The sequence below is a fragment of the Gavialis gangeticus genome, unplaced genomic scaffold (genome assembly GCF_001723915.1).
Source record: "Gavialis gangeticus isolate Ggan-Ray unplaced genomic scaffold, GavGan_comp1, whole genome shotgun sequence".
In the NCBI taxonomy this organism is placed as follows: domain Eukaryota; kingdom Metazoa; phylum Chordata; order Crocodylia; family Gavialidae; genus Gavialis; species Gavialis gangeticus.
In genome coordinates, this window is record NW_017728992.1 from 21,406,597 (window position 1) to 21,425,939 (window position 19,343).

The 19,343-nt window shown below is 40.6% G+C and overlaps 1 protein-coding gene across 1 annotated transcript in view; it reads right to left on the reverse strand.

Annotated features, from left to right (window-relative positions):
* DNAH5 (dynein axonemal heavy chain 5) overlaps positions 1 to 19,343 on the reverse strand; it is a 555,556-nt gene that overhangs the window by 315,078 nt on the left and 221,135 nt on the right. Inside the window, exons 33-40 of the mRNA XM_019521239.1 lie at positions 18,456 to 18,668; positions 14,603 to 14,827; positions 10,339 to 10,511; positions 9,363 to 9,541; positions 7,943 to 8,130; positions 7,064 to 7,258; positions 4,007 to 4,141; positions 3,111 to 3,218 (exon numbers count right to left, since the gene is read on the reverse strand). Coding sequence (XP_019376784.1) covers positions 3,111 to 3,218; positions 4,007 to 4,141; positions 7,064 to 7,258; positions 7,943 to 8,130; positions 9,363 to 9,541; positions 10,339 to 10,511; positions 14,603 to 14,827; positions 18,456 to 18,668 — 1,416 coding nt within the window. The remainder of the gene's footprint in view (positions 1 to 3,110; positions 3,219 to 4,006; positions 4,142 to 7,063; positions 7,259 to 7,942; positions 8,131 to 9,362; positions 9,542 to 10,338; positions 10,512 to 14,602; positions 14,828 to 18,455; positions 18,669 to 19,343) is intronic.

The window sequence follows — 19,343 nt, forward strand, 5'->3', positions numbered from 1 at the left end:
TGACTTGTACCCCATCTTCCCATGCCTACCCTCTCCAAGCAATAAAGCTGTCTGTTATACCAAGCTTTGCTGGAACTGCTCGAGAGGGATTAGGTACGTCTTTTAGCCCCCTTTGCTCAGCTGACTAAGGGAGGCTACTGTGAATGCTTCAAGCTAAAAGGAAGCACCCCAGCATCTCATGGTAGGTTAAGCACTCTTCAAGGCCTACAAGGCTTGTGTTCCCCAGGGATCATGGAACCTGGATAAAGACCAGCCCCAGGTGATGGCAGCAGTTACCCCAAGCTTGTGGGTATATTCCAAGAAGGGGTCAGCCAGAAGTTGGAGCCCTTGGGGAGGCATCCAAAGCTTGGTTTTGGTTGGGCGCAGTGAAGTGGGTGGCTCAGCGCAGGAGTGCCCCCTACTGGTCCGCTACACAAGAGAACTTAAAACATTTGTAAGTGTTGTAGCCATGATGGTATAGGAAATATGCAAGAGGAAAGGATTTCTGTGGGTGGTAGCTTTCATTGGACAACATATGATAGTGATAGACTTAGACATGCTTTTGAATGCAATGTATTCACCTTCAGGGACACTGAAAAGCTTATCTAAGTATCTCCCTACTGTGCAACTAGTCCAATAAAAGATAAATCACCCATGGAAATTCTTGCCTCTAGAAAGTAAGTTGTCATTTAGGTGCTGTGAACTAGATTCATAAATACATTTAGTTTCCTGAATGTTAATTTCTGGAAAATATTAAAGCCACTCCTCACCAATAAACTGGCGCCAAAGTCCCAGATTGCTTTGAATTTGCATTTTCAAAGACAGCACATCCAGATAGTTTATATCCTAAACCCACTAAGTTACCAAGTTTCCAAGTACAGAAGTCGCACTATATCCAGAGTCTGGTCTGGGCCACTTCCCTTAAGGATACTATTTTATTTCTTCCGCATACAACAAATTGAGTAGATCAGTTATCCCTTCACATTCCCATTCACAATTTTTAGGCTGCATTGGATGAGGACTCTCATGATAGCTTACAATGGAGACTGTAATGGGTGTAGTGCTCAAATATTTGTTTCATTTATTTTAACTTCTAACTTGCTTTCTTAAATTCTTGTGTGAACAATTGTGATTATTTTTCTTGCTTTTTTTTCCCTTAAAGTATCACTGAACTAGAGGACATCCCATTGCTGAAGTGGTATTAAGACCCACTTAAGTTTGGCAAGCAATTTCTTTTTCCTGCTCATCTATAAGTTTTAGAGTCATTTTGGCTATCGTTAGTTGGCACTCAACACCAGTGGCAGATCCAGGATATGGCAAAGTGGGGTTTGGGAGCAACCCCCTGCCAAACCTAGACAGGGAAAAAAAAAAAAAAAACTGTACAGCAGGAGCCTTTAGGGTCTTCTTGAAGTCTCCATAGAAGGTAAGCATATCCCTCCTTTCCCCACCATGCTCAGAGGCACATCTGCTCCCCTCACCTTTTGTCCCCTCCTCCTCCAGGTGCTGTTGCTTTTCTCACTGTCCCAGGGGCAGGGGAAGCTTCTGACCTGCCCCTGCAAGCCAAGCTGTCTGGGCGCTAATCTATTTGGGAACAACAGCAGCAATGGGGAGAGGGTGCCCAGTTCCCCTACTGCCCAGTCTATGAAAGAGCAAGCTCAGGAAGGAACAGCCAGTCACCATTGTCCTAGCTACGCCCTGCCCCCACACAACTCAGCTGGAGCAGGCAGGAGCAGCTCTGAAGATTCCCCCACACACAGGACAGCAGGGAAAGCTGCCACAGCAGGCTGGGGATGGAGAAGTGGGGGGACATACCTCTGAGCACAGAGGGGAAGCAGGGATTCTCTTCTGCTTTACAGACTTTTCCCAAGTCCTCAGAGGCTCCAGCAACACTGTCCAGTCTAAAATGGGGTGCAGCCACACCACTGTAACCCCTCTAGATCCACCCTCCTCAACACCTTAAAATATACTTTTGTTCTCTCAATACTGTCACAGTTAGGGAGATGTTTTCCTTCTAACCTGATCAAGTCATCAGCTATGTCCTGAATAACGCTTACAATTTCAATATGATCCTAGATCCTCAGTGTGGTTAGGATATTGAAGTGTCCAACTTCTCTGAAATAGATTAGTATTGCGCACTTTTTGAAGAGGCTAGGTAAGATGAGATAGGATAAGAGATACACCATGCATCATAAAACAACCAGTAGCAAAGCCACAGTGAGAACAAAAGACTTCTGTTCAGGCTGTTGGAAAAATGATTCAGCTCTCTCACCTTTGCAATTCAGAGATATTGTACTTTATCCTAGCAAGGGATAATTATTTATAGAAGACCTTTTTTCAATTCAGACTTTTTGGCCAGAAAGTATCTGGGTCATTTTCCAATTGACAAAGTAAATCGTACACTAGGTTAACAGTTCATTATTGCAATTGTATGAATACCCACTTCTAATTCTCTTCTGAACTGTAATGTCCTTTTATTGGGTAGTATGAAGTAACCAAATTTGTCATCTTTATATTCAAAATACATCTTTCAAGTCAGGTCAAATTACATGTGCAGAGTTCAGGATTTAAATTGATAGAGGAAAAAAAACCCACTTCTGACACACAATATAGTATTTTAGCTTCTTTCCAGAGTTGTTATTTTTCACAATTTGGACTACATAATGAGCAACAGTTGTAGTATTGGGAATTAATATAATACAGCAATTCTTTTGAATGAATGATATTCACAACCTATTTTTCTCTTTGAGGACCACGTATATGCCAGTTAGAGTTTTCTGGGTTACCTGGCAGGGATTAACACAACATGTTGACTGTGGGGGAAAAAAATCTTTCTACACTAACCGTAGTACTGGCTAAACTTGCCTCAATTTATTTTTGGACTGACCAAGATTTACAAATTTCAACCATTAATTTGTCACTGAAAATTAATGTTTAAGAATTTAAATGACAATACTGAAGGCTCACTAGCACATTACAACCACTTTTTTTCCCCCCTCAATCAGAAAACTCATTCTTGCAGTGGGCAAACTTTCAACACGGTTTATTATAGGAATTCCCACCATGTTTATGCCACACAAATAATCACTCTCTCTTGCATCTGTCATAGGGCTATGCAATAAGAGAATCATTACCTGTTTGTTAATAGCAGCTTCTAGTTCTGGATAACCTGCTTTATCAAGTTGAATGCCTGGGAACAGATCCTCTATCAGGCTTAAAAATAATGGTTCATCTTCATCAATCTACAAAACCAATAGAACAAAAAAGATTAAATAAATGTCACAACCATTTTACTTTCATTAATGGTATGCCAGGGTCAAATCCTGCTCTGCATCATGGACTCCAATAACTTGAACCCATTAGAGTCAAGATAGTTGGACTCTGAGGGTATCTGGCATGAGGAAAAGGCATTATCAGTCTGTAAATTCATAGACTCCTCCAGCGTAAGCAAGACTAAGAGAAACTGTGAAAAGAGATCTAGAGCTGGGATTCCATTTTGCTACGATACAGGGGACAAATTCTCTCAATACAACGGATAAGAAAGTGACAGGCTTTTCTCAGAATCTGGAGTGGAAAATTAAAAAAAGAGTATTATGTCATGTAAGTTGCGAGTGACAAAAGGAATTAAAGTCTAGAAAGACATTAACAGAAGTTTATCACATAAGCTTTTGAAATGTTGGCTGGACAAATAAATGTCGTCAGATAAAGCCCAAACCGAACACTAAATGGGACAGAAATGGAGATCAGGTATACAGTAGCTAATTTTGGAATCACTACCTAGAAGTAATAACAACTGAAACCATAGAAGTGTGAAAGGTACCCATCAACAGCAAGGAAGGTAAAAAACTAAACTCTAAATTATGCCAACAGGAGAGGAAGGAGTATTTCTAAACTAATCTTGAGAAATTTAACATATCTATTGATTAGCCATCGTTAAACACATTCTCCCACCTTATAGTTTATTAGCGTTTCCAAGCATTTGACTCAAAAGACAATTATGAAACAAATGGTTTAAATCTGTGAAACTTACAAGTTTAGAAAGGTTCATGTCTCTCAATACTCGCATGACAATAGTAGATTCCGTATCAGTGGGGTTTGCTCTTTTTGCTGCTCCCAGTGTACGCAGTACTGACAAAATATTCCGCAAACCAAAGTCATAATGAACCTAGAAAGTATCATAAGTTAACAAAATTCATTAAGTAACTCATTTCCACTATGGAGGAAAACAATTCATTTAACAAGAACAACATAATTCTGGAGCTCCTCCACTGTTACTGCCATGATACTGCATTCACTACACAGATTCAATTTTTCTAAGGTATCACTGTCAAAAACGTTCATCTCATTCATGCTGCAGTTTGTCCGTTTATTCAACTGGAAAAAAAAAAATCACAATGACAACTTTCAGAAAGCACAAAAATCTGGGGTTTATTTAAATGTAAGATGGTATAACTCAGCAGTGATAATATTTATCTCCAGAAAGAGTCCTCCTCTCCCTCAGAGGACAGTTACGTGTAAAAGAACTGTAACTCACAGGCGTAAGGTAGATTTTTGAAGCAAATAACCTCTCTGTAAACTTGAATAATGAACATAGTTTGAGAGTTGAAAGTACACCTCAGCAAACAGGCACCTTCCACCCTGGACCCCAAATCTGCTCTCCAAAATAAGGATGGGTCTCTTAAGTGAAGAAGCTGATTTTTCTTCACTGGAATAGAAGCATGGAGGAACAGAAGTACAGAAGACACTGCGTTTTAATGCTGCCAAGATGGCTGCCACTTCTTGGTGGCTCCAGCTACCAAGAGGCAAAATCCAGTTTACCTGCCTGCAGCTGTAGCAATTAACTGGGCACTGTAGTTTGTGCCTGAAGCAGCCACTGAGCTTGCTCAGGGCAAGTGCATGCAATCTGCAGTTGTATATTGATGAGGTTGATGGAGTAGAAACAACACATTAGCGTTTACAGGAACGACAATCTAGCTACTGCCCTTGCAAGGGTCTGGAACCAAGCCTTGTTGCTATCCTGCTACACCAGGAAGTTCCTGCTGTGTCACCTAGACCATCTCCTGGGATACCACATTTCCGGAGGACTTGCTTTATGTCACAGTCAGCCATGCACACAGCTGGCCACAGTCGGAAAAGTCTTTTTTTCTACATTCTACCTTCCAAAAATAAGGAGCATGTGTCATTTGGGGGCATTTGGCATGAAAATATTGTATTTTAACTGTGCCTTCAGGTTTGCTTTCATGCAACAGAAAAAGGAAAAGGGTCACAGTACCTGGAACACCAGGTTTTTAAATATAAAAAAAAGTTATCAGTATTTATATCATTGTAAACTGCTGCTGTAGGCTAAGAGAACAGTTCTGAGCTTCAAAGTAGGACTCTCTTCCATTATCTTATTGTGTGAGGTGAAGCAAAAAACAAGCGTTAGCCTCTTGTGCAGAGGTTAGCAAGCTAGCTAAGCCTTACCAGGGCACACTTTGACAAAGTATTTCTTTTGCTTTCTAGCAAAGAGATATGCAATATATAAACAACAATGAACAAGTGAAATAAGGTTTCCCTTCTCCCACCCCTCCTCCTCCCCCATATTTAAAGTGTTTAAGTTATTTGACACCCAGGAAAGCATTTTACTTTATTCTACCTATATGGAGCCATCTGTCAATGCCAACAGCTAGAATCCAACATTTTGTAGAAGAATGATTCTAAATGGGATTGTGTGCATCTTCCACCTATTTCCTAGACTGTTTTAATCAAGGACCATGTACTCAGGCCTTGGAATGCAGGGAGGACTTTTCTTTGTTTAAATGCAAACTGATAACTCCACAGACAGCAAGACAAATCCCATAAGGAAGAGTAATGCTACTTCATGTTCTTCTAACAGCAGAGATAGGAATGCCCTGAGCATTATGTCCATAGGTCTTTTGATTTATTGTGTAGTCTGTCTGAGAGGAGAAGACCATTTTTTTCAGGCATTACTGAGGGCTGGTTATCTCAGAAATACATTGGGTCATCTAAGAGAAGCTCCTCAAACATACAATATAGCCTAGGTAGCAGAAACTGAAAAAATCCTTTCTGTTGCCCCTTACAGTAACAGTATATTAACATCTAAGTGCTACTGCAGCTGCTGACAGATGTTGAATTAAACGCATGATGCGATCTGATCTATGATCTCAATCATCATTCTTCTTGCTTTGCCACAGGTGCATGACAGGAGGTGTGATTGTGGGATCACGGATCTGATCCCAAATGCACCATACTGCTGGTGCAGGAGGAGCCCTGTGTCATGATCCTGGGCTCCCTCTGTACTGGCAAGTGGCACTCCTAAGGCTGGAAGCACCTGTCAACTAATCTGGACACCCAGCTGCAGGAACACATGGAGCCCTTGACTGCTTATAGACACGCTTATTAAATCTGCTCCACATTCTAATTAAAATGCTCCAACATCACCTCACTGTCACATGTATTAAGCCCCCCTGCATTTCAAAATGGCCATGGGGGTGTTTTAACTAAAACCTCATTTAATGACCTTTAGCTGAAGTGCCTCTGTGGCCATTGTGAAATGCAGGGGGACTTAATACATCTGATGATAAGCTGCTTTAATTAGAGTGGCTGTCCAGGAATCACTCTAATTAAAATGCCCTCCTACCTCCAAGCACATGAACAGGTAGCCCTTGGCTCCAGTGTTGGCCCCATATTCAATTTATGGTGCAAGGGGAACCAGCCACAAAATTATTATATAGATTTTTATGTAACAACTTTTGTGGCTTATTCCTTGTTTTATCATGCCATCAACTAAATGGATGTGTGGTCGGGTTACTAAAGATGCGATCAACTGGTCTTAACCCACCAAATACTACAATACCCATTCAAATTCTAAGTAATCTTTTATCAAATGATAGCCACTTCCCTACACAAAAACAAAGAAACCCATAATACTTTAAACCCAAAGAATAATAAACTCCATTCAGTGATAGACACCTTCTGGATTAATATGTGCTAATCACACCGATAGACCCATTTCTCTGCTCCATAGCTCTCTGATATTAAGTGCCAGATTAAAGCTATTAAAGAGACAGTTTTCTGACAGCTTCACCTGCTTAGATAATTGCTCCTCACACAGTTTGTACAGAGTGAAGAATTTCCTTGCCAGTACAATGTTATCAATAAAACCACAGCTAGCCATCTTGACCCGTATTATAATCTGACGATCAGGAACCATCATTGCTACTGAACGGAAATTTATCTTCAGGTTTTCAGGCAGCTCTTGTCGTCCAGCATATCCTGGGTTCTGAGGAGAAGAGAAAGGTTTAAAGTTGGCTTTGTTGTATTTAATAAGAAAAATGAACTATCTTGACATAGTTAAGCAAAATGTGTTTTAATATTTAATTACAACTATGTTATGAACTTAGTACAAGACTTTCTGTATATGATCAATTCTGCTTTGGCTAAGGCAGACAACAGAAAAACTCCAAACTCTTTGAGTGCCTTATTAGTTGTATTCTATCACTTACTACGGATTTTTAACACTTTTACTCCCTTTAGTACTGAAAGCAAATAAAGCTAAGCAGGTGAGAGCTGGATTTTATTTTTCTTGTGTCACTACATTTAGCCAGGTTTATCAGTTACATCTGTAAAAGTAACTTCAAAGTTGCCATATTCCAGACAATGGCCACAATTTAGCAGGCAGAACATGGATTATAATGTGAAAGTCCATTACTAATTTCTTTTCAGGTCCCAAGCTGAATTTGCAGGGCTGGTTGCTAGAATAAATTGGTTACTAGTTAATTTGGCACATTTTATCTACAGTCACCGAGACTCAACCCTGTAAGCTAGCTATATAATCAATTTTCCTTCTCAAACAGGAACAGAATTTTAACAGCTTAGGTGACATTGACATCAGGGGTTTAATGAGTACAGTAAATGCCACCAGTATACAATGACTGAAATTCCAGACACCCCTCAGATTACCTACCATAGTTAGAAAGATTCCAAATTCAGAATTCATTTCCACATTATCTCCATCAGTGAAAATAAAACTCTTTTTACGTTCCTTCTTACAAGTCAACACGATCGCAATTTGCTGTGCAGCTACTGATAATACTGGTAAATCAATACGATTGAATTCATCGAAGCAGCCCCAAGAGCCAGACTGAGCAAGACCTTAAAGAGAAAAATACCACTATGCTTCTGAACACTGCAATGTTAAATGCATGGACTCTAGAAGTTGTATTGACTGGGAAGAGAAACTAATAGTGAAGGCAGATAACTGAATTAATTCTGTTCACTTATTAAGTAGTCCCATTTCCAAGAACTAAGAAAGAATCAAGTGGGAAAAATTTTGTTTGGTCACAGTTCCAAGCCTTTCTCAGCTAATACCCAGCACCAGAAGTTCTCTCTGGACAACAGGCCCAGTATTTGTCCAGGTCATATCCTTGCTCTCCAATTCATTCTCTCTCAGAACAGATAATGCCTATCAAAATCCATCAGTCAGGCATATTTTCAAAGCGATGGCTTCTCCCGTTTCAGGTATCTTATTCCATAAACATGAAACTCATCAATAATGAAAAGGTAACTGTTAAAACTACCAGTTTCCAGCCATAATAATAGTGTACAACTCAGTTAAAGGAATGAACCACCAAATTTTCTTTACATGAGAAGAGGTTCCAGGACACTCTGATCTCAGAAATAGTTTTTTTTTCCCCAGAATAACCAAGTAAACATTATACTATGATTCTATGAATATTTGGCAAGATACTTTTTAATACACAGCAACTCTCAAAAAGGAGAAAGATGAATATTCAGGGTTCAAGTTCATCCTCAGTTTTGCATCTGCCATCATTTTCAGGTGAGGAAAAACACAGTCTATACTCCCTTCTGTCTCTACTCGTGTCAAATAACTGTTTTTAGTATTTAAAAATAATATTTAATACCATTAAAGAGTCTCTCACTTTTGCTAGCTAGTTTAAGCAACATAGCTGATTAAGAATTTAAAGCATTTGACATAGTGAGCCAGAATCCATGAACTTAACAGATTAGACAGCCACTCTATTTAGCTCTGACACATAGTAATGTGTATAATGTACATTCTTTTAATAAATGTTTTGATCTTGTTCCTGTCCAATACAGATTGACATGTGTTAGGAATATAATTAGTTCTCAGTTTTCCTAAGTCACACAAGCTCAAAAGAAAAGATTTTGGTTGTACTGAACCCTTTTCTAAATAAAGAATAGCCATTCTCTTGTCCTTGAAAACTGTCTCTATAAAAGTACTTCATTATTTTAAAACAGGAAACGCTGAAATAAGTTTGAGGCCCAAAGTCTAAGGCATATGCATAATCTTATTCTGTAAGGTGCTACTGAATAAGAGAACTCTGTAACTGGGCAATTCTCACCTTTGAAAATTCTCCCTAGTCCTCGGAAATCCATCTGGTCTGAACAATTGAAGACCACAACATATTTACCGAGGCACCTTCCCATGTCTTTGGTAGTTTCGGTTTTCCCTGTTCCTGCAGGCCCAGCAGGTGCTCCACCCATGCTCATCCCCAAGGCTTGAGCCAAAGTAATATAACATCTACAAGGCAACAGACTGTTAAGTATCTATAGTGCAGCATTCAGTGCCCTATGCCTGCTTTATAATCGAACTGAGAATTACATCCTTTTAACTTGTTCCCAAACTGGATCTTGAAATGTGCCCAGGGAAAGCACTAAATTAACATGATTCAATGGCCCTTTCAATTGGGAGGCACATCTGCCAATCAACCTGAAGGACAAGTCCCCACATCAGTCATCTTTGGTGCTTCTCCATGGCCATTTTAAAGCACTGTGTCATCACATCATAATTCCTAATTATGTATGATGTCACCTGAGGCAAATTCCAAAATCTAAATTTGACAAGGTGACAGCCAGCATGTTTAAGCCCAAATAAGAAATATTTTAACTAATTTACTTCAAAGGACAGCACTCTATTAAACCCATCAGTGTAGCTATAAAGAAAGATCCCTGTGGAAGCAGAACAATTAAGATTCAGATTTAATTGCACAAGAAACATTTAATTTGGTCGGACCAAATAAAATGTCTTTTTCCCACTCAACTGTACTACTTGCATTATATTTAATAGATCTACTTTCTATGGAAAAGTATGTCACATATGCATACTGCATGAAGTCAGAATTTTCTCAGGATTGTATGTTAATCAAGGTCCAAGCACAAAATTCTACCTTATCACATGCCATACAAACCCACTAAAGCTAAGAAAACAATGGAACTCAAAACAGACTTTGACAACAAATGAGCAACAATGAGCCTTGAAGTAGAAAGCCCATGTCTTTAAGCTTTAAGTAAGGGTATGAGGAAATCAAATTTTATCACCTGTCTGTGAGAGGTGTTATGACAAGTCTGTCAGTACAGCCTAAGAATTCATTCTGGTATGTAAAGCCCACATCAGTAATCTTTACGATCATCTTATCTGAGTCTTCACTAAAGTAAAATCTGCACTGTTTCAGCCATTCAAAGTCTGTGGGGCTCTTGACATGCAGACGGCACTAGGAAAATAAAAGCAACATTTGAAAGTGCTAACAGATACAATCTCCTTGCATTTATGCACATTACCCAAGGCAAACCCCAACAGCACTAATGAACTCAAGATACAATTGGTAATTGTAGCAAACTGATAATTTAACTCATGGTGCTTCAGTTGTGCTTATTGATAATTTTGCTAACAAAGGCTTTTCGAATCACTGGGTGCATCTATGCAATATATGTGAACCAAATTCCAGAGCAGTTTGAGCTGGAGCAAACTATTCCCAGGCACAGTATCAGGCACACACGTTCAGGACAGCTTCAATTTGAGCCAGGGTGGAACAGGCCTGGGTTGGCAGGGGGTACAGGGGGTCAACCCCAGGCTCTGGGTGGCAGCAGAGGGTGGCGGAGAGGCTGGCTGGGGCACCAGGGTGCTGAAAACACAGTGCCATGTGGCTAGATAGCAGGCAGGAGTCTGCCCCCAGCTGGCTGACCTGATCAGGTGCAATTTACACTGGTGGCCAGCATCTACAAATGCTTTTAACCACAGTAAATTACCCCAGCATAAGATAGTACTGTCCCTGACGGTACTTACTGAAGCGTTAATTCATTTACTGTGGCCTAATACCATGACACATGTAGATGGTGACACTTTACTCCACAGATAATTAATTTACACCACAGTTAAGCACATGTGTAGATGTGGCCACTGGGTGAGTCAACATGTGCTATTAGCACAGAATGATAAACTCTGATGCATATGCGCCAGAATTTATTACTCCCAGGCATACTGTTTGAACGTGCACCCAAGACTACAGCACTTTGAGCCAGGACAGAGTAGCCCCAGGTGCCATGGGGTGGGGGCCACACCAAAGCACCCTCATGCCCTAGGCTGCCCTGGCAGTGTCTACAGATGAGATGCTGCTGAGTAAAGGACAACATCCTAATAGCACTGCACATGTAGAAAGTTATGTTTTACTTTCTGCAGTAAACTTTTCATGTAGATGCACAACTATATAGACTTATAGACTAACAAAATCAGAGAGAGTGATCAAGAGATCTCTGATTTAGTTAATTTAGAAGATGCAGATCTACCCTGCCTTCTTCATATATATGTATATGTAACATAAGTTTTGAACAGTTCGCTTCACCGGATGCTGTGACAAATATGCACAGAGCAGTACATACAAAGGAGAACATAATGTTGATTCTAAATAGCAGAAAAGGAGGGAGGGAAGAAAGGGGGTAGGGGCAGTGCCGGGACAGAAAAACAAGCAATAAACCCACAGAAACAAAGAGGTCACAAAAGCTAATCTAAGTAATGGGATAATAATACTTGGTGACCATTCAGAATCAAAAAAAAACTTGATACTTAATTGAATTTAACACAGCTAAGCAACCTGGTATTCTATTGATCTGCCATGCAAAGTTGGAGGTCTCATTAAGTCCGGGTAGCATTTAAATATATGATTCTTGAGTCTAAAAACTCAGTTCTCTACTCATTTCCAACTCTGACTCATGTGTGGGCTGATCATATATAAAATGATACTACTAAGAAAAAGCTCACCAAAATAGTAGGAAATAAGTCAGTACTCACAAACAACATAACCCAGTTGAAAATATGTCTAATTTAGTCAACTGCACCAGATTAAGCATCTTTAGGACTTGAGAACAAAGGTAATCTAGTAAAGGATCATCTTGAGAGGCTGGACACCTTCAAGTCAGCTAAGTCCTGACAGATTACACCCTAGAGTACTCAAGGAACTGGCAAGTGTCATAGTCCAACGATTGGCAAAAATATTTGAAAACCCATGGCACTCAGGTGAAGCACCTGAAGACAGGAAGAAGGCCAGTGTGGTACCCATCTTCAAGAAAGGTCTCTTTGATAATTTTCCACCCTTTCTGGATAAGCCAGCTGAGGGCAACATCCTGAGGGACAGCCAGCATGGGTTTGTCATGGGTAGGTCTTGCCTGACCAATCTCATCTTCTATGACCAGGTGACAGTTCACCTAGACAAGGGAGAAGAGATTGATGTCAAATATCTGGACTTTAAAAAAATCCTTTGATCTGGTGTGCCATAACCTCCTCACAGAAAAATTGACCAACTGTGCCCTCATCTACACCACAGTCTGACGGCTGTGAAATTGGCTCCAAAGTTGGACTCAGTAGTGGTCGACAGTAGCAAATCATTATGGCGCTCCATGACCAGTGGCATCCCCAAAGGCTCTGCATCCTTGAAACAGTTCTCTTTAACATCTTTATCAATGATGTGGACATTGGTGTCAGAAGCACGCTGGCTAAGTTTGCTGATGACACCTGAAGACAGGCTAGTGATCCAGGCTGACTTGAATAAATTTAGTAAGTGGGCAGATACAAACCCGATGACATTCAATACTGATAGATGTAAGGTATTCCACCTCAGGAAAAAAAACCCACAGCACACTTATAGGCTCAGCAGTGTTATGTTTGCTAGCACCACTGCTGAAAGAGACTTGGGGGTCATGATAGACCACAAGATGAACATGAGCCACCAATGTGATGTTGCAGCTGGTAAAGCAAACAAAACTCTGGCTTGAATCCATAGATGCTTCTCAAGCAAAATCCCAGGTTGTCATCCTCTCGCTGTACTCGGCCTTGGTGAGGCCGCAGCTGGAGTACTGCATCCAATTCTGGGCTCCACAATTCAAGAAAGATATTGAGAAGCTTGAGAGAGCCCAGAGGAGAGCCACACACATGATCAGAGGGCAAGAGGATAGGCCTTATGAAGAGAGGCTGAGAGCCATGGGACTCTTCATCCTGGAAAAGCGCAGGCTCAGGGGGGACCTGGTGGCTGCTTATAAGTACAAAAGGGGTGTACATCAGGACCTGGGAGAATGTCTGTTCACCAGATCACCCCAAGGAAAAACAAAGACTAATGGTCATAAACTCCTTCAAGACTGTTTTAGGCTGGACATGACATAATTTCTTTACTGTCCAAGCCCCCAAGACCTGGAATAGACTCCCTCCAGAAGTAGTGCAGTCACCTACTCTGGACTCATTCAAGAAATGCTTGGATGCTGATCTTGCTGGGATCCTTTGACCCTAGCTCACTTCCTGCCCCTGGGGCAGGGGGCTGGACTTGATGATCTTTGAGGTCCCTTCCAGCCCTGACATCTATGAAATCCATTAAGATGCAAAGCCTTAGAGTGTTGAATTTGAAAATATATAAATATACAGTTGGCAAATTTACTCATTTTGTCCTGAATGTTGGTGGGAGGAGGGGAGAGGGATCAAATTGTTAAAAGGAACATGCTGTTCTGTCTTCCTTTTATAGTATCTGTCCCATTTTGGATTGCCAGTAGATAAGAGGTGCAGTTTATTCCAACAAGCTAGTATTGAGACAGAAGTGTTATCCCCATTGCTGAGACATAATATATTAAATATTACCTCTTCCTTTATTTGTAAGCTACAACCATAAACTAAGCATTTTTTCTTTTCAAACTAAGTGGTAATGAAGGGACATTTAGCTTGTGGACTTAATTTTCTTTTAAACTAAGGCTGTCTTGGAGGCTCTGACAGCAGTAACTGATTCAGTCAATGCAAATTATTAATTTTGTCAGTTCCGGGCCATTTACCAGCCTCATCAAATTTACACTAGAAGCATTCAGTTTATTTCAAGTCTTATTTAATGATTTATAGAAGGTAGAATTGCTTGAAGAATTTTAACTAAACTTGTGGAATTAAAACATTTTAAAAAGAAAGGTATCCTAAAAGCTTGACCATTCCTCTTGAATTGACACACTTATACTTGCCTTGGGATGCACCCATCAAGGCCTAATGGATTTTTTTTTCCTTACAGTTTTAAGTTTTACAGCCAAGACCAATTAATTCTTAGTTTAAGTCACTTTAGTCACTTATTTTTATCCACAGAAGTATAGTGTGATTTTCGGAATTGTAGGCAGCATCTCAGAAAGTTATTGCCATAGGTTGGAAACAGTGCCACTTTCAGGTAGGGATATGTACAATTGTGGTATCTCCAAACTCGCATCCAGCCACATTTTGGACTGTAACAGTACATTAGTTAACATTATTCAAAAAACTAACGTTGCTTAAAGTGAAATTGAGAATACTTACCAAGTCATCAAAGATGTCCCTCTGGTGTACATGGATAGTGATTACCGTCTCGTATTTAATTCGTTCAACTGTACTAAGGTCCTTTGTTGTCATGTCTATCAGAGTGTTAAGTAGGTCCAAGAAAAACTGGTTTGTCTTCTGCATTATTTTTTTATCATACCTGGCATTAGACAAAGCTTCTTCTGAGTCCCTTGTCCAAATCATTTGGATTCCCAGTAACCCAACCTTGCAAAACATGAAATAGCATGTTCTGAGAAAAGGGTTATTTGTAGTGAACGTAATATATTGCCTATAAATCTTTCAATGCATTTTGAAATGTTACTCATACATTCATCTAGGATATACACTTACCTGAATAATCATATTTAAAAACCGGGATATGAAAAGTTTTGTGACCTCTTTTGAAAAGACTGGGGGCACCTGATCTCTGAAGAGAGATTTTTCCCCATCAACATTCCTTTGCTGTTTCTCTTGCCCCAACTAGTGACTACTTCCTTTTTCAATATTACAGCACTGCTTACCAGCAGATCTCAAAAAGCTTTATCAAGTCACGTGTAGCAAAACCCAGTTTTTCTTTTCTTTTTTTTTTTAATTTAAAAATACATTCCCTCCCCTTCCCCTAACCATTTCTGACTTTCTCTCGGCCCTCTCTAGCCCTTATAAGTGATTACAAGTAGTACTAGGTAAGCTAAGTTCTTGTATGCTATTATTGTAATAAGCCCCTTTTTATATTGTAAATAGTGTTCTGTTATGTTTGTATTGATTTTTACTGTTTTATATTGTATTATATTATATTCCTATCATTTGTGCATTGATTGTTATCATTTCATATTAACATTGTATGATTTAGGCCTGCAACATGGGTTGGCATGAGAGATGTCAAGTATCCATTTTGCGTCGGGTTCCCATCTTGTTTCCATCTTGTCCCCATGCCCTGTTGTGTAAGATGTCATAACCTATGACTCATACCTACCCCTCCTAAGTAAACTGGTTGCTGAATGAATGGGGATGAATGAGCGTGCTTCAGAGACAAATGGCCGTAGGTCTAAAAATAGTTCCCTCTGAATGACGGAACCATCAAACTTGACAACCCAACCATCATCCTGCATTGACCCTCCCTGCCTCAAGATTTGTAAGACAAAGACTGCTGCAGAAATCAGTCAACCCACCATTACAGACACCTGAAACTGCATGTCCTTTCCTAGGAGTGCACATGCTCCATACACCAGGAGCTGACTCTTGCCTGGGCATGCCCCTGCCATTAGGGTCATAAGAGGTCTGCCCCTATAAAAGTGAAGACAGACCCAGTGGGACATCCTCTCCATCTGGATCAGCACCATGCCACACCATCTATCCACCCAGAAGCCCTGTCAGCAACCCCTCTCTGGACAACACCTTGCTGGAGAAGACCCCAAACTAGCCATCAAGGATCAACTCACAGCCCAGGATAGGTCACTATCACCCACCTTCCTTTCCCAAGCAAAGGACTTGGACTCTGCTTCTCTTCCCTACCTGGACTGCAACCCTTCCACTGAGTCTCTTTCTCCTGCTACTGTTGTGAGCGAGTGAGTGAGTGTTGTCTATTTAATAAACCTGTTATTTTGAAACCCTGAGTTTGGTTTTTGTCTGTTTCCTAGCTGTCTCCTCCTTGCCACCAGGCTTTTTCCCTTGCTTCCACCCCAGCACCAGTGACCTCAAGTAACCCTGGGGCCACTTGACCTTAAGTAACCCCAAGCCTCAGTTCCTCAGTCCAGCTTCTCTCTAGTCTACCAGTTCTAATCCTGGTCCCGGCAGCTTTCACTCTCTACACTTTAACTCTCTCTCACCTTAACCTTCCCCCCAGGTATCCCAAGTACCCCAAGCACACACATCTTACCATGCTAATTAGGAACAAATATATCATTGTGTGCATGATATACGAATTAGTGATCCTTGGATGAGTCTGTGTGTGTGCCTGAGTTCTGTGTGTCTATGTGCACGTCAAATTGCTTTGTGTGTTTGTATATGTGCAATTGCATCACACCTTCCCATCTAACAGTGCGATTTTGAGATCCTGAAAGTTGGCGTGACCCCACAGGGCAACACATGTACCACTGAGCTTTACACAAAACAGGGAAGCACTGTAGCAGACTGCCACCTCTGTCTCTCCCCAAAAAAACTCTCCTATGTGACAATCTGGTTAACATGGTCACTGCAGAAGGCAGACATTCCATCTCCTTAGGTAATCCAGAGTTGTAACCCAAGTTGGATACATTCCTGAGGGAGGAGGCAAACCTGCTCCCCCTTCCTATGCGACTGGCATCACATACCTGGGTGGGGGTCTTAGGCTCCCTATTGTTCTAAGCAATGCCAGTCTACCCAGCAACCAGTGATGCATTTCAAATTGTTTGGCTGGCAGCCAACAGGTGCTGGCCTTCATTGGACCAGGTAAATGAGGTAATACATTTTATATAAGTTAAGGAATGCCCAGGAGAAGCAGCAGCCATGATAAAAACTCAGAGAGAAGCTGGGCCATCTGAAACTCACTCTCTCTTGAAACTCATGATCAATGAACTGCCTGCCTCCAGAGGGAATCTCCACCTGCCTCTGGATGATATTTGTAAGTAAGATACCTGAGATTTAACTAGATATATAGCTTGCAGTAAAACTCAGATGCATGATCAAAGGCTACCCAGCCACCCTGTTTGCTCTATGGAATTTCTTTGATATTGCTCTACCCTGTACCCTCTCTTCTAAACTTAATCCTTGTAACCAATAAAAATCTCATTTGTACCCAACATGGGAGACTTATTGGGAGCGTGTCTAGATTATGCCTTGGGGTCTCCTTGGTTCAGCTGACTAAGGGAGACCACTATTTGTGCTTCAGACTCACAGAAGCACCCCAAGTTCTTGGAATGGGTTGAGTACCCTCAAGGACTACTAGCCCTGTGTTTCCCAGGGGGCATAGGGCCAGGATCAGTCCAGACCCTTGGTGGTGGTGGTGGTGGCGGCGGCATTACCCCCAGGCTAGTGGGTGTGCTCCAAGAATTGGGTCCGCCAGATATGGGGTCCCCCAGGAAGGCACTTACAGCCCAAAAGGTGGTCAGGTGCAGCGAGGTGGGTGGTCCAGCACCCCCTACTGGACTGCTACAAGCACAACTCAGCCAATAATGACTTCTCAAAAATATTGAGCATCCTATATGCCCATCAACTTGCATGGATGCCTTTATCAGTATCTATCACTTTGCCCACAGTCACATGCAAGAAGTAGCAGTCAAGACTGTCACTCAGATCTTTTTTAATACCACTCAACTGCAATGATTCCTGTGCAAATCAGTTTAGACTAATGCATGAATTAACAGTCAATAAACTGATAATATTATGCTCTAATTTTAGACATGCATTTTCTTAACATTTATTTATACTGGTATGCCAAAGCCCCATCACTAGGAAGCATGAACTGTTTGTCAAAAGCAAACTTTCAAATACACTACTATTTGTCTGTGTTCACATGTCAAAGAAATTTAGAACTGGAATAATTTTATTATGGTTCCTGGTTTTAACATTGTGGTACTAAGCTTTTGAAAAAAAAAAAGTCTCCACTACCACTATTTTATATGCACAGAAGTTAAGTTTTAACTGTTCATAGTTTTCTAGGATGCAATTTTTCTCCATAGGTTCTAGATGCCTCATGAGTACAATTAAATTAACAATAATACTACTTTCTAAAAGGACATTAAACATACCCTTCAAGTTTTGCGCTGTTAAATGTCAACACAATTTTTTTCCTTTTTTTATACATATAACCAAAGGATGGTAACCTAAGAAATTACACTCATCTGTAGGGAATCCTTCACCTATTTAAGAACCTTACCTGGGCTGGAAAAGTAGAGAGGAATTGTATTAATTGAAATCCAGTTTCCTGAATATTTGTGGCTGCCTGGTGAATTACATGATGTAATGAGGACTGGGATTCCTTCAAAAGGGAATTGAGCCAAACTTCCACATTACCTTCAGCCATTACAGGTTTATCCAACTCAATCGCCTCACCCTCTTGAGAGCAAATCAACAGAATACGATCATATACCTAATAAAAACACAATATGTTTCGCACAGAAAATAGAGTGGATGTGTGTTCATTTTTCTCAACTTTCCTCATCCAATAAATGTTCATAACATTTTTCATCCCAGTTTTTAACTGGACATTTTATTTTGATCTAACGTCATGTGCTATGAAGAAAGATAAGGAAATGAAGATGAACACCAATAGGCTTCATCTGAACCATGATGCTATTTCAGTGGTGCTTAAGCAATGCTTCAGAGGACAAATACAATTAAGACAACTAAATTGGTCGTGCCTTTTGGGGAGTGGGGGTTTGGTTTGGTTTTGTTTAAGAATTGCTTGATTCCCTAACTGCTCATTAAGTCACACTCATCTAAATCCTGTGTCAAAGATCAAAGTCTTTGATTTCAGATGCCGATGGCAAAAGATCAGATGCTTACACAGCCAACTCTGTAATTGTAGTCTTACACTATTATTTTTTAGTTTGTAACAGTGCTGCATATTCACACCCCTGTCTGTGCCTCAATTCAAATCACTTGAGCTTTTCATACGAGAGAGAAACTAACCTTGGATTGTATACAACTCAGCGCTATGACGTCAAAAAAGATACCGTACCTGTAGCGACCAGATAAAAATGAAACTAACGAAATTGTAAAATGAAATAATATGCTCCCCTTGCCCTCTTGTGACCAAACAGAG